Genomic DNA, 15,709 nt, shown 5'->3' on the forward strand with positions numbered 1-15,709 from the left:
GATGTGATTAGTTAATTTCACAGCTATGATCGGCCTCAGCTGCATCAGCAGCAGCAGCAGCAACTTTGGCTATAGGTAACAGCAAAAGAACTGCCACCAAAAAGGGACACACCAACCGAAAAGCAAACGGACCGGGAAACTAAACGACGAAGCAGACAAAACAAAACAAACATCTCCCGGGGTGAGAATTCCTCGTAAAAACTCCCGTAGGAATCCCGATGGGACGCGCGGGTCCTTGGAACAAGGCAGCAGCGTGATTGTTCAATTTCCTTGTGCCCGTTCCAGGGCTTTCTCCTTCGTTCGGGTCGGTCTAGCTGCTCGCTTTCCAGAAAACCTTTGGATTTGGGTGAATGTGAAGTCCGTTTTCGGGGTTTAATTTATTATTCCATGGCGAATAAGAATAATAATGATAGGGGAGAAGCATTTTGTTCGAGCTTTTGTTATAGGTCGGTTGCACAAGCCCGTACGGAGCAGCCAGCGGGAGGTGTTACGGAACGGCAGGATCATCATCGCATTCGGACCCTCATGTGGTGAACAAGTGCGTGCGTCTGGGGCAGGTTCCTGGGATTACCATGAAACGGATCCGGACGGGTAACAAACAGGTCGGACAATGCGGAGAAATGGGAAAAACGGCTCCGATTGGGTGTTAAATTTCGATTGTTATTGTTGAGTTTGTGAATAAACACACATTACTGTTGCCCGAACAGATGAACGAAGCGTGGAGATGAAAGCACATTCTAATTGCACTGCATTAGAGTTTTTAAGGTTCTGATGTCCCTTCACCAAATCGAACGAAGGTTGTTAGAATTTCTTACAATTTTATCTATATATAAAAATCATTTTGTATTTCTTTTAAGGCACTATCATCTCACGAACGGGTTGATAGATTTGCGAGATTTCCTCACTAATCGATTCGGCTTGGGATCAGTTGCGCAGCTTGTGCTCATAAAAAAATCTACTCCTACGCTTATTTTCAATTGCAATAGAAAATATGCGCCAGATAGTCGTCTAAAAAAACATGCCTTCAGAAAAAAAAGCTACTTTGATATTTTTGAAAATTCGGCCGCACGAGGTGGATTGTGGCGATGAATGCTTTGATAGCAAGTGTTAATATGTGTACTACGGATGAATTTTGCACATCAATGAGAGTCTTGGAAAATGACCACAAAAGTTATCATTTTGTGGCAAGGCATAATATGAAAAGATAGAACACAAACCTGCAAATGTAAAGAAAAACATCAAGCTCGAAAGGAAATCAATCCAGAGTGCGACCACATAACAGATAGACATCATAGAAAGAACTGCAAGTTTCGAAGAGAACTCTTTGTTCATCAACAATCGATGAACGGCGCTCCCGTATATCTAAGGCGAAAGAAAGAGACTGAAAAGCATCCCAACAAGCATTCACTAGTTTAACTAACATCAATGCGATGATTTGATTCAGCGATGTGTTGAATTATTTCTGTACTATTTCTTATCGCAACTTCTTTTCAAGCTTTATTCATACAATTTTGGCGAAGTTAAACAGCTCAAACCAGAGCCGTAGCGTGCACTCCCAGCGCCCTTGGCGAATCGTTTATTGGACACCCCTCTTCTACTAAGATATTTTGCATTTGGATAACAATTTGAATCTTATACCAAAAAAAAGTTTAATGGTTTAAACATGCTTCAAATAGCATTCAACATGGATGTATAAGAACCTGATACCTGAAATCGACATAGAAGGATTGAACAAAATACCTTTAACCGATTCAATACGGATGGGTCATATATGACCAAAGACGAAAATCAGCTGTCAAAAATCAGTTCAAAGAGACAGAGCTTTGCTTTCTTCAACAACAATGTTCAAAATTAACTGCTTTATCTAGGAAAAATATTGCACAGGTCAGGTTACGGGCACTACGATGACCTAGAGTATCCAAACTGTCCTTGAGTTGTAATTTTGATGTTCTTAGGAATCAGCACCATACTTTACCATATTCTTGTTGAATAATTGAAAATAAGATGCACTTTCGAATGATCGACTGTTTATTGTTATTTTAACTTAAAACGGCTACGCAGTCTTTAAGGATTAAAACAAGATTTATATTTGTCCAACGTTTCGTTTTTTTTCCTTAAAGACTGCGTAGCCGTTTTAAGTTAAAAAAAAATGAAATGCTTAATTATAAAATCCAGTGCCTGCCCAGCGGTATAACAGATCTTTTTCATTATCTACGATACTCCAAACTGTCCTTGAATTCAGATCTTAACGTTCAAATCGATCAACAAGAAGATCTACGATGTCCTCACTATTTTTATGAGTTGAAATAGCTCCACAGTACCTCGTAACACCATTACATACACATTACAGACTTCACTCGACATCTACGACTCTCTAAACTAAGTATAAATCTTAATATTCAAATCGATCAACAAGAAGATCTTCGATGTCCTAATTAGTTTTATGGGTTGGAATAGCTCCAAGGTACCTCGCAACACCATTACAGGCACACCACAGAACTCGATCAATATCTACGACACTCCAAACTATCCTTGAGCTTGATCAACATGAAGATCTCCGGTGTCTCAACTATTTTTGTGAGTTGGAATAACTCCACGGGACTTCATTACAGACAAACTACATAACTCGTTCGACATCTACGACACTCCAAACTATCCTCGAGTACAGATCTTAATATTCAAATCGATCAACGCGAAGATCTTCGATGTCCTTACTAGTTTTATAGGTTATAATAGCTCCAAGGTACCTCGTAACAACATACAACAGGCACACAAAAGAATTCGATTCATATCTATGACACTCCAAACTATCCTTGAGTACAGATCTCAATGTTCAAATCGATCAACAAGAAGATCTACGATGTCCTCATTATTTTTACGAGTTGGAATGGCTCCACAGTACCTCGTAACACCATTACAGACGCATGACAGACTTCACTCGAATCTACGACTCTCCGAACTATCCTTGATCTATCCTCCGAACTATCCTATAGATCTTAATATTAAAATCGATCAACATGAAGATCTTCGATGTCTTCATTAGTTTTATGAGTTGGGAGAGCTCCAAGGTGCCTCATGAGACCATAACAGACGCACCACGGGATTCGTTCAGTATCTACGGCACTCCAAACTGTCCTTGAGTACAGATCTTAATATTCAAAGCGTTATACAAGATCTTTGATGTCTTAACTATTTTTAAGGGCTGGAATACCTCCACGAAACTTCGTTACACTATTATAGACACATACAGAATTCGTTGATCTTCAACGACACAACAAACTGTCTTTGAGCACAGATCCTAATATTCAAATGGATCAACAAGAAGATCTTTGATGTCCCCACTATTTTTATGAATTGGAATAGCTCCACGGTACCTCGTAACACCACTACAGACACACTACATACTTCGGTCGACATCTACGACTCTCCAAACTATCCTTGAGTACAGATCTCAATATTCAAATCGATCAACTTGAAGATCCTCGATGTCCCTACTAGTTTTATGAGTTCGAATAGCTCCACGGGACTTCATTACACCATTACAGACACACTACAGAATTCGTTCAATATCTACGACACTCCAAACTATCCTTGAGTACAGATCTTAATATTCAAAACGATCAACATGAAAATCTTCGATGACTATTTTTATGAGTTGGAATAGCTCATGTATGGTATCGTAGATATCATTTGTATATGCTGGTCTAATGATATCCCATGAGGCTTGTAAAGCTAACATACAAGCTCGGGAACCTATGGATTACTCTGTTGATCTTGTAGACCTCCAATATATGAACTCAAGAATGCTTTGAAGTACCGAAGATATTCTGGGAATGTTATAATTTTCATATACTGGTGTAATGATGTCTCATGAGGTTTTTGCAACTGATTCATTTCATTTATTTAGTCTACATCTAAACAGATAACACTGAATCAACAATTTGACGCCACAATACACGGTTCGAAGCCGCATCTCTCCATCCTCGAATGCGCCACACGCTCGCTAAGACGTTTTGCACCTGGTCTGCCCATCTCGCTCTCTGCGCTCTACGCCGTCTCGTACCTGCCGGTTCGGAAGCGAACACCATCTTTGCAGGGTTGCTGTCCGGCATTCTTGCAACATGTCCTGCCCATCGTACCCTTCCGGCTTTAGATACCTTCTGGATACTGGGTTCGCCGTAGAGTTGGGCGAGCTCGTGGTTCATTCTTCGCCGCCACAAACCGTCTTCTTGCACACCGCCAAAGATGGTCCTAAGCACCCGTCTCTCGAATACTCCGAGTGCTTGCAAGTCCTCCTCGAGCATTGTCCATGTTTCATGTCCGTAGAGGACTACCGGTCTTATCAGCGTCTTGTACATGACATATTTGGTGCGGTGGCGAATCTTTTTTGACCGCAGTTTCTTCTGGAGCCCGTAGTAGGCCCGACTTCCACAGATGATGCGCTTTCGTATTTCACGACTAACATTGTTATCAGCCGTTAGCAAGGATCCGAGGTAGACGAATTCCTCGACCACCTCGAAGGTATCTCCGTCTATCGTAACACTGCTTCCCAGGCGGGCCCTGTCGCGCTCAGTTCCGCCCACAAGCATGTACTTTGTGTTTGACGCATTCACCACCAGTCCAACTTTTGTTGCTTAACGTTTTTTATGTGGGTGTATAGTTCTGCCACCTTTGCAAATGTTCGGCCGACATTGTCCTTGTCATCCGCGAAACAAATAAATTGGCTGGATCTGTTGAAAATCGTACCGGGGCTGTTACACCCGGCTCTCCAAATGACACCTTCTAGCGCAATGTCGAACAGCAGGCACGAAAGTCCATCACCTTGTCTTAGTCCCCGGCGCGATTCGAACAAACTGGAGTGTTCGCCCGAAATCTTCACACAGTTTTGCACACCATCCACCGTTGCTTTGATCTTCACCGTTCTCGACCATAAATTTCCGTAGCTCTACGCGGTCTATACTGTCGTATGCCGCCTTGAAATAAATGAACAGATGGTGCGTTGGGACCTGGTATTCACGGAATTTTCGAAGGATTTGCCGTACAGTGAAGATCTGGTCCATTGTCGAGCGGCCGTCAACGAAGCAGGCTTGATAACTTCTCACGAACTCATTTACTAATGGTTACAGACGACGGAAGATGATCTGGGATATCACTTAGCAGGGGCATTAAGGATGGTGATCGCTCGAAAGTTCTCACACTCCAGCTTGTCGCCTTTCTTGCAGATGGGGCATATGACCCCTTCCTCCCACTCTTTCGATAGCTGTTCAATTTCCCAGATTCTGACTATCAGTTTGTGCATGCAAGTGGCCAGCTCTCTCGGGCCCATCTTGATGAGCTCAGCTCCGATACCATCCTTACCAGCTGCGTTATTCGCCTTTAGCTGTTGGATCTCATCCTTAACTTCCCTCAAGGTGGGGCAGGTTGGCTTCCATCGTCCGCTGAACTGAGTATTTATTTCCTCCGTTGCCTTAACTTTCACTGCCTGTACTCTCAGCGCAATTTAAATGTTCTTCGTAGTGTTGCTTCCACCTTTCGATCACCACACGTTCGTCCGTCAAGATGCTCCCATCCTTATCCCGGCACATTTCGGCTCGCGGCACGAAGCCTTTGCGGGATGCGTTGAGCTTCTGATAGAACTTGCGTGTTTCTTGAGAACGGCACAGCTGTTTCATCTCCTCGCACTCTGCTTCTTCCAGGCGAGTCTGCTGTCTCCACTTCCGTCTATAACGTTCCACGTTCTGCCGGGTAACTTGCTGCAGCGCGACCGCCCTCCTATTATGATTTTGACGTCGTGGTTTGGGCAGCTGTCGTACTCACGTTCCAGCTCCGCGTAGAATGCGTCCTTATCATCATCTGTGCTTCCGGAGTGTGGACTATGGACGTTGATTATGCTGAAGTTGAAGAACCGGTCTTTGAACCTCAACCTGCATTCCCTATTCGTATAATCGACACTCTCGTGCTTATTTTTTATAGAATTTATAAAAAAAAAAATTAAGGTTAAGGTTAAGGATTTAATCATTTTACTTTCCATAGCATTTCCAAATGTTCACGTTGTGCTGTAATAATGCAAACACGGCTGGAGGTTCCACTATTGGGCACTAGTTCCGTTAGGATACGGCAGGCATGAAGAATGTTTTATATAGGGTAATACGGTATATTATGCCCCCCCTAAGGCAATGCTTTGATAACTTTTGACTTTTCAACGCAATTTATGCAAACTTCGTGTTATTTGATAGTCCAGAAAGTCGCAAATGAATCGCCCGTGAGTAGTCTTATAAAAATTTTACAGATAACACGTAATAAAGCATTTTTGAAAAGTCGTGAAAAAATTAAGTGCTTGGGCAATACGCCCCACCTTAGCCAAAGACGTTTCATAGCCCTTTATTAGTATTTTATCAATCCCATAATAAAAAGGTTACAAATCCTTATGTGCTTGACATTAAAAAACCAACATAAGTCCATTTAATCAGGTTTGAAATACATTTCAATAGTTTCCATATAATTTGGAAGCAACTGCTGCAAGCTCGTCGCTCTTGTGTCTAGTTGGTAAGGGCATATCGTCCTGCCTACACTGGGGCGTTTTGACCAGTGAAACATATTTTCGAAAAACGTTACATTTTTGAAGATGGAAGAAATTTTTTTAGCGAACATTTTAGTAAAAATGATATATTGCTGGGAAAATGTTAGATTTTCAGGTTCTAACATTTTCAAATTCTAAGAACTGTCCATAAACCACGTGAACATGTTAGTGGGAGCCAAGGGCTATTGACAAGAGACCAAAATTATCATACCTAGGAAATGTATATGGTGACCGGTTTCTGGCAAGTAAGGAATGCATTAGTCGAACGTCCATAAATTATGTCACGAAAAAAAAACCTCAATCCATCCTCCATTCATTGTCCCACTTTTTGTATGGAATTTCCAAACAATAGATATGAGTAGTCATCCTTTTTGAAGCCCTCTCCCTCCCACTAAAAGCGTGACGTAATTTATGGAAGCTCCCTAAGATAAGATGGCAGCCAATAATAAATAAATTTGAAAATTTGAAAATGTTTGACCTCCTTAACCCTTTCGGGTTATATATGCCCAGCGTTTTAGATTGGCTGTGAAAAATCACAGAAGAGAGCTAGGTCCCCAGTTTGTTCAGCAAAAATGTTCATCAGGATGTCGGCTACTCAGGAAAAATATTGGAGGTCTAGCTTGACTGAATAACTAGATATCCAAAACCTTGAGAAGATTTGGCTTCTGACAGCATGCAGATGAATCTGAAATATTTGGATCCTATACCACATTGTTTAATAAATCTAAACACTCAATCAAGTTTAGTCATCTTGATAGTTGAGGCAGTGATCAATTTTCTGGAATACGAGATGCTCAAGGTTTTCCAAAACGTTTTCGATTTCAGCCCACGGTATCTAGCAGATCAACCAAGGCTTATGCAATGTCTTCATCATCGGCATATACCCAATCCAGTCCAATATGAACATATAAATCCAATTTTTTTGAATACGTGATGTTCAAGGTACTCTAAAACGTTCCCAACCATAACCCAAAGTATCTACCCGACAACCAAGGCTTTTTGCAATGTCCTCCTGATTCAAAAAGCATATGCGCACCATGTAAACCCAATTTTCTGAAATACGAGGTGTTCATAGTACTCCAAAACGTCTTCGAGTTCAGTTCAAAGTATCTACTAGATCAATCATAACTTTTACAATGTCCTCATCGTCAGTATGTACCAAATCCAGCTCCAAAAGCATAGAACACAAATTTCCATGACCGGAGTTGGTGAGTAAGATCCGGCCCGATCTAGGATGTTTTCGGGTGGGGAACATTTTAGACTCCGTGGGCATAGCGTTTCCTTTGTACTTTGTACTCATACAATGGCGGACATAGAAAAGCGTTCAATTAATAACTGAGGAAATTGTAATAGAATACTAAGTTAAGAAGCCGGCCAAGTTCCAGTTGGAATGTAGAGCCATAGAAAAATAAGAAGAAGAAGAACAAAATCAACATTGAGTTCAGATCAATATCTACTAGATGCACAACAGCTAAGGAGGCGTTTGTGTCGAGCAATTCGGCTGCGGCCTGTTTTTGTTGAGGCGTATAACGGATCTGGATGATTATATTAAACAATACGTGACTTACATGATATTTTAGCCAAAGGCCTGCAATGACTAGTACAAGTGATGATTGAAGTCATATAAGCTAATGGACTCACTGGGATATCATATCTAACATCATTCATAATACAGTCGAAATGTGGAGATGTGGAACAGAAGTTATTGAAAGAATGTTCGAAAGGACTATCAGAGTAATCGTGAAAATATTTTAGTATGGCATCATTTGTTTCAACGATTCGATATCGAGTCTTAGAACATCAACTCATGGAGGGTCCACTGTAACTTGTAAAAGAATTAAGTGATATCCTACCAGCTCGATGGTTCTACTAAGATGTTTAGTGATGCACGGATATATCATTTAGGCCTGGGTTGATCGGGTATACCGCATGTTTGGAACTCCAGGACGTTTTGGAGAACAGAACAGGCTTGTAGTAGCCTGTAAAATTTATGACTACCATTCCATCAGCTCGATGGACCTGTTGGGATGTTTTGCAATACACAGGCACATCGTTCATGACTTGACGCATGATCTGACCACCGAAAAGGCCTTAGCTTGTAAAAATATTGAGTGAAATCCTGTCGGCTTAATAGACCTGCTGGGATGTTCAACAATGCACGGATACATCGTTCAGGATTGTGTTGATCGGGTAGATCACATGTTATGAACTGTTTTGAACTCAAACACGTTTTGGAGAAACGAAAAAGCCTGTAGTTGCGTTTAAAAGTTATGAGTGAAATCCTATCAGCTCGGTATACCTGCTAAGATGTTCAACGATGCACGAATACGTCGTTCAGGGCTTGGTTGATCGGGGTTATCACATATTCTATACTCCAGGACGTTTTGGAGACCCTGACATAGTTAACGTTTATTCAAAACTCGATCAATTATATATCTTCTTCTTTTATATACGTAAAAATGAGTTTGCATTTCCTTTGAGGCAATATAACTCACGAACGGGCTGACCGATGCAAAATTTACTCATCAATCGAATCGTTTTGGGTTCTTCTGTGTTTATGTATATGAAAAAAAAAACATTTTGCTGGGAAAGCTGAACAAATGTAAAAATGCTACGTTTCCATGAATTCTGAAGAAAATCAAAAAGCTCAAACTGAAATCGATCTAGAGGGCGACGAGTAAACGATTGACATTTAGGACGAAGAAAAAACAATCCGAGCAATATCGGGCAGGTTCGACTAGTCTCTCTATATATAAAAATAAGTTTACTTTTCCTTTGAGGCATTATAACTCACGAACGGGTTGGCCGATTTGCAAGATATTCTCACTAATCAATTCGTCTTGGACTCTACTGTGTTTATATACATGAAAAGGTAGAACATTTCGCTGGAAAAGTTGAAAAATCATCAAAATACTATAGTAGAGTGAGTTGTAAGCAAACCCTATACGATGGCACGAAAATTGATCTAAAGTGCGGCGTCACAACAATCAACGCAGAAAATGACATTCCGAACGTAGAACGTGAAAACCCGAGCAACGCAGGGTACGTTCTGCTAGTAGTAGTATATCTTAGGATATTTTTTTTGTAGACATATTTCCTGATACATTCGAGGATATGTACTCCAGAACAGTTTGGACGGCCTAGAACATCAGAAAAAAGTATTTCAACAATTTTTCAGTTCAGTTATATCAGAACGCCAGATAACAAGTGCAAACAAACCCGCATCTTGTCACTATTATTTCGATGAGGGGAAGTCGGTGAAGAGAATATTCTCATGTTAGTTGCGGACTTATTACCGCTATGAAATATTATGAACACAACATTCGTCCAAAAACTAACCAAAGTTATTTTATTTTAAAAGCTAAATCCCTAAAAAGTTGATAAAAACCGGAATAATTTTGTTAACGAAATCGGAGCGTGACAAAATCGGAACGTGATAAAATCGGAACATATCTGTAACCACTGATAAAAGTTATTTTGTAGTCCAACTGAGTGTTCCAGTGCAAGTTTTGCGGACATTTCTATGGTAGTATGGTAGCATCGCTTCAGAATGTTGAGCAAACAAACATTGAAAGTTACATCAAAACTGTGACCTTTTGTATTTTGTTATTATTTTCATTATGTAATACAAACATATTTCCAGATTCACATAGTATGATGATTTTACTAATACTTAAAAGTACCAACTGATTTCTGCCCTTAGTTAATTATAGTTTTCTAGAAATCAAGGGGGCGTTTTGGCCTGGTGGAGCGCATAATACCGTCTTACCCTAAGTGGTTATAAGTGGATTTGAAAGCGAGCTGAGGGCAATATTTATGATAATTTAAATCTCACCACCTTCCTTCTCTTGGCATGTGTAGATTTTTAGCATTCCTTATAGTGACATTTGAAATGAAATGAAATTCTCCATTCGTTAATGTGTACATTATTGAGGTATTATAATAAATCAATAAATCATCAAGGTATTATAATAAATTAAATCACACGTAATATTCAATATTTTTAAGAGTGAGGCAATTAACCTTTCTATGGCTTATTTAAGGTCAACTTTCCCAAAGAACCCATATTTTTGTAAGACTCTAATTATTTTAAAAATCGAAAACAAAACCGAAAAAGTGCTGCACGTGTGAACCGGCCTGAAAATTCACCCGATGTTCGTTCAAAATCGGGCCAATCTAAAAAAACAGCACTTTTTAGATTTTTGTTTTCGATTTTAAAAATAGTTAGAGGCTTTAAAAAAGATGAATTCTTTGGGAAGTTTGACCTTAAATAAGCAAAAAAAAATCGACTGAGACAATAAAACGAGATACAATTTTTGACGAGGAAGGTCAATTAGCTTTTATCGAGTAAATATTGTTTTTAATCAGTATTTATTTTTTGAGAAACATTAAAATCAGAACCGGAGCAGGTTATGTGATTCGCAAATGGGCCCTTATGTTGTTCAACGTCTATCTTATGTTGTACACAACTCTTCTGGTTTGTTTTTCCCTTAATGAATATAATGTATTTGTGTTCATAAAATTCAGCCAAAATGGCTATTCTACCTTTTTAAATGTATTTTTAGGACCTTTCAAATGCATCGTCACTACTAGATGAATCAATTGTTCATTGTTATGTTAAACAAAATGTGCCCGCATGGTTTGAAAGCTCCCTGTACCTGCACCTTCCAGGGAGCGAGCAAGTATTCCAAACAACACGTGTGATCTGATCAAGTGCCAAGAACCCGAAAATCGTCTCCGATTTCCGCCCGAGGCGAGGCTCTGTGTTTTCCTTTCACAAATCACGCGCTGACAGTTCACGCTGTCAATAAATCTCCATGACTACCGCTCTCGTTCGTGTCTTTCCGTCGTCCCATATACCGATGTAGGATTTCACGCATGCTCTTCGCCATATCTTCCTTCCCTCACTCCTGGTCCGACTGGCTGCGTTGTGAATTAAGTTCAAACGATTTTTTCCCTCGGTTGTTGGATAATTCCAGTGCGTTAATGAGTGTGTCCGACCCTTAATAATCTTGATAATGAGGGCGTGTCACCTTTGTCGGTAAACTGCGCTCTCCGCGCCGCAACACGCCGGACCATTTCATCACGGCGGCGGCGGCGGCTGTGGCGGCCAAGCGATGATCATGCGTTGTGAGTACATGATCGGACATGCTAGACCGTAGATGTGAACCCACTATTATTGCCTACGCCACGTATAGGAATAATGATATAATTGAGTCAGAAGGCCCTAAAGATGCCGACTCCGGAAGGGCGGAAAAGTAGGTTTCTATACTATGATGAGCAGGAAGGCGAACTGAAATTGGAATGTGATCTCAATTTAAAAACTGGGACTTATTCACGTCAGCATCATCAGTCTGTGTATCTCTCAGTACCCGATCAAAATTTAGTAAACTAATTGAGTAATTATGTAAGATTTGATTTTGGGAAAAACATTTGAGAAATGGATTGTTTGGTCAGAAAATAGTTAACATTTTGGGACCAGGACCGTGAAATTTTGATCTATTGTGATTGTGAAATTGATAATTCACTAGAATCCAACAAATAGCAAACGCGTGGAACTTAACACCTAGAGAAACTTGCCGCCGTGTATTGTGTATTATGTCTCTTTCGAAACACATTGAACACAAATCCGAGGATCAAGCCCAGCCAACTGATGTCTATCAATTCCTGTTGTTAGCCGACGGGAAACACGCATATGGTATAAAAAGTAATCAATCTAAGGACTGCATTTTGACCTTTGTGGACTACTTCTACTATCAGAGTCGTCGGAAGCTGATTCGATTAGAAACAAAATGAGTTGGGCTGTATAATTGCTAATATATTGTAAATAGAAAGGGAATGGAACAGGTGCCATATATGATCTCAATGTTTTGTGCTGTTGGATTGTTTAATTCTAATTCTGTGGTTTTCGACAACGTTGCTATGGAAATTGCGGGAATAATGTATTCAAATTTGTATGTGAGTGAACTGTGTAAATAGAGCTTCAGACCTTTGTACCTAATGCCAACAGTCAAGTAAATGCTACAATTATTTTTTCTTTGGCAATTTTTATTCCCGATGTTGCAAACATCAATTAAAAAATAAGTCCGACAAATACCAATATTTTATTTACGGGCATAATCTGTCAATCTGCCAGACACCTTCCTCCAATAAGTTCCAAACTGCACCCAAAACTCAAACGCGACAAAAATATCACCTTGAAGTTGGGTCTACTCAAAACACCCGTCGCCTGATTCGTTAATGCTTCAACACGATCGTATAATTTGATTAAAATTTAACGCCATTTTTCATTCAGGCCGTTATTCACTCACTTGATCACTTCATCTTGATTTACTGATCGCTCCCACTTAAAGTTTCGGCTACCCAATAATTTCAACGCCAAAGCACCGTCCGACAAAATATATTCGTCTGAATGGCAATCAAGAGAGCGTCATAAAAAATGGAATGAAATAGACTGACCAGCTATAAACGAAATGCTATATTGACGAAGTCTACTTTTCCAGTTCATTCAATAAAGCGTTTCGCGTTATTTTTACGTTTAGAACCAATCAAATTCGGTTTTAATGTCACTCAGATTTCGGCTCATCAACCAACAACTTCCGAGCGTCGTTAAAAGTCAGAATCTTGAAAAACATCTTCAGTATATTGTCGTGTGCAGACAAGGGGTCACTCGTTGCTTGTTTTTCAACCGATCATGGTCGTAAAATTTAACTCATTTGAAGATTTAAAACGGACTGTAATGTGCCGAACACATGTTTCATCCGAAAGATGTTACTTACCCGTGAGACGTCGCATGATGGTATGGAGGAGGTCCAGTGGGATCCCAAAGTCCATAGCGCCCATCGTGGGCCCGCTGATCCATCGGTGGAAGCTGCGAGTGAAATGCAACAAAAGCCGACGGGATCTGTAGCGGGCCGTAGCCGCCGGTCACGCCGGCGTTGGCCCCATTTGCAGCAGCGGCAGCCGCTGCTAGGCCGTGCGAAGCCGCCGCAGCGGCCAACCCCGGATGGTGATGAGCCGCCGCGGCCAACGGATGACCCGGATGATGGAACGGGTGCACCTGCATGTGCTCGTGAAATGTTTCCTTCTCCGGCATCGCACACTTGATTTGCGCCTTACACTCAAAATTCAAAACATTCAAGACACTACAACTTTGTTATGTGTTTTCACTTATTCATCTCCATTATTTTTTTTTTACTTTCCTTCGGTTTTCCTTCGTCCTTACAATGCTCCTACGGAGCTCTGTCGTAAATATTTCAAGGCAACAACCGTACGGACCGTACAGTCAGGTAATATATCCATTCATTTCTAGGAAAAGAAATCCTCTTCTTACTGCTTCCTTCGATTTGCTTTTTAAATGCTTTCCTACGTTAAGGTCACAAGCCCTTTTTCATTCCTCACGTAAAGACATTCATTACCAATTCACACAATTTAGGTATTTGTTTGAATCTTTCCCTCACTCATTGCCGTGAACACAATTTGTACAGTGTTAAATGCAATACGACCTTGCAATTTTGAGAACAAAATCACACACACTAAAACTGGTACAACCTTGCATGCCGTCAGTCGAACTTTGACTTTTGAACCCGAACACGCGCGACACGCATCGAGTCGGAATAGTTTTATTTTACCGTCGGTAAAAATGTTTTCGTCAGTAACGCGCGAACGAACTCGACTCCGTCGTTTAGCGCAACTTTACCAATCAAACCAATTAGTGCCAATTATGGACGGAACGTCATTCGAAAAAATCAATCTAACAAGTCATTGCTACCACTTTTTCTAATTTGTTTGAATTGAACTATTTCGGTTCGTATTCGAATTAATAAAAGTTCAAACTGTCTCATGAATCACCCCTGGAAGCAAATCAACCATTCAAAATCAACAAGCGCCGCCGCGGCGATCCAAACGATCTTCCTCACGATCACCGCCTACTGAGCCACAATACACACGGACGGACGAGAACCGAACTTGTACTACCGCAAAGCGTGTGGTTGAGAGACTGTCGAAACGCTCCCACTGGATGCCCGAAACCGCTCAGCCAGCAGCAACGACGATTCCTTGCCGTGCCATGGAAAATATGTCCAACCTCATGCCCATACCAAAGCCACCAAACGGGGCAACCATCATCGTCGGTGCAGCTCTGCGCATCGTCTGATGCGGTCCGCGCACGATGAGCGGGAGCGGACCGAGTGCTCGCTCTCTCGCGCCCGAAGCTCGCTAATGAAGTGATCTTCTCTCCCGAACCGGACTTGTCACGATCGCGATCATCTTGTGCTTTATCCCGGCGGCTAGAGCGAGACGAAAGGTTCGTTGCTTCGTCTTAATTGGATGTGTGGGTGAAGTGATCCTCTTGTGGCGGAGAGCCGATCGTGAACGGCGGTGCTGCTGCGCTACGTAGGTACGTTGTTGCGATCATGGCTTCCACAGCCAGCGGTGCAGTCAGTATACGGTGCAGAGCAGAGGCAGAAAAGCATCATGGAATACGAAATTAAGTGTGAAGAAGGAAAGGCCGAAAATGGTTCGTTCAAAATGGAACGGGACGGGACGGAATGGTTATCGGTAGGGGGCACATCTGAGGAATGGAAAAATGCCTTCATTTATGATGGTTGATTTGGTGCTGGAGAATGGTTTCAGGAAAGAGGATTGATCTTGGGTTTGGTTTGTGGTCTCTGGGTACGTACAGTGATTTTGGGTGAGTATGTTCTTGCTTCTGATATTGTAATTTTATGATTCTTCATTATTTATCAATAAATGGTTGATTGCTTTTCAGATTTGTTTGAAGATTGGTTATCCAATCATAAAAATACATACCAAAAACTCATAAGGAAGCAGGTGTATCATTGTAATGAATTGAACTCTACTTCAAAATAATCCATTATTAGAGTAGCAATTGTCGATCAAATTCTCTCTCTCATTCAATAACCCTAAAGATGAGTGTCGAAATAAGCTCTCATGAAAATCGAGTTTCTCCTACTATTTGATGTGAGATGAGATCCCAATACGACAGCATTTTTGCTGCGCTTTCTTAAAGGACATTGATTCACTTCTTCTACAGTACCAAACGGTATGAAGGTAAATGTTGCTAAATGCAATGCCAAAACAATCTGCAACTTTTGTAAGTCTTTGTAT

The 15,709-nt window shown here is 41.0% G+C and overlaps 1 protein-coding gene across 2 annotated transcripts in view; it reads right to left on the reverse strand.

The window, feature by feature from the left end:
- The window catches only part of LOC134202397 (transcriptional activator cubitus interruptus), a 392,836-nt gene extending 378,266 nt beyond the window's left edge, over nucleotides 1-14,570 (reverse strand). For both annotated transcript variants that reach the window (XM_062677410.1, XM_062677406.1), the window contains exon 1: nucleotides 13,360-14,570. In XM_062677410.1, the coding sequence (XP_062533394.1) occupies nucleotides 13,360-13,676 (317 nt within the window). In that variant the 5' untranslated portion in view covers nucleotides 13,677-14,570. The remainder of the gene's footprint in view (nucleotides 1-13,359) is intronic.
- Nucleotides 14,571-15,709: the final 1,139 nt, after the last annotated feature.

The sequence above is a fragment of the Armigeres subalbatus genome, chromosome 1, assembly GCF_024139115.2.
Source record: "Armigeres subalbatus isolate Guangzhou_Male chromosome 1, GZ_Asu_2, whole genome shotgun sequence".
In the NCBI taxonomy this organism is placed as follows: Eukaryota; Metazoa; Arthropoda; class Insecta; order Diptera; family Culicidae; genus Armigeres; species Armigeres subalbatus.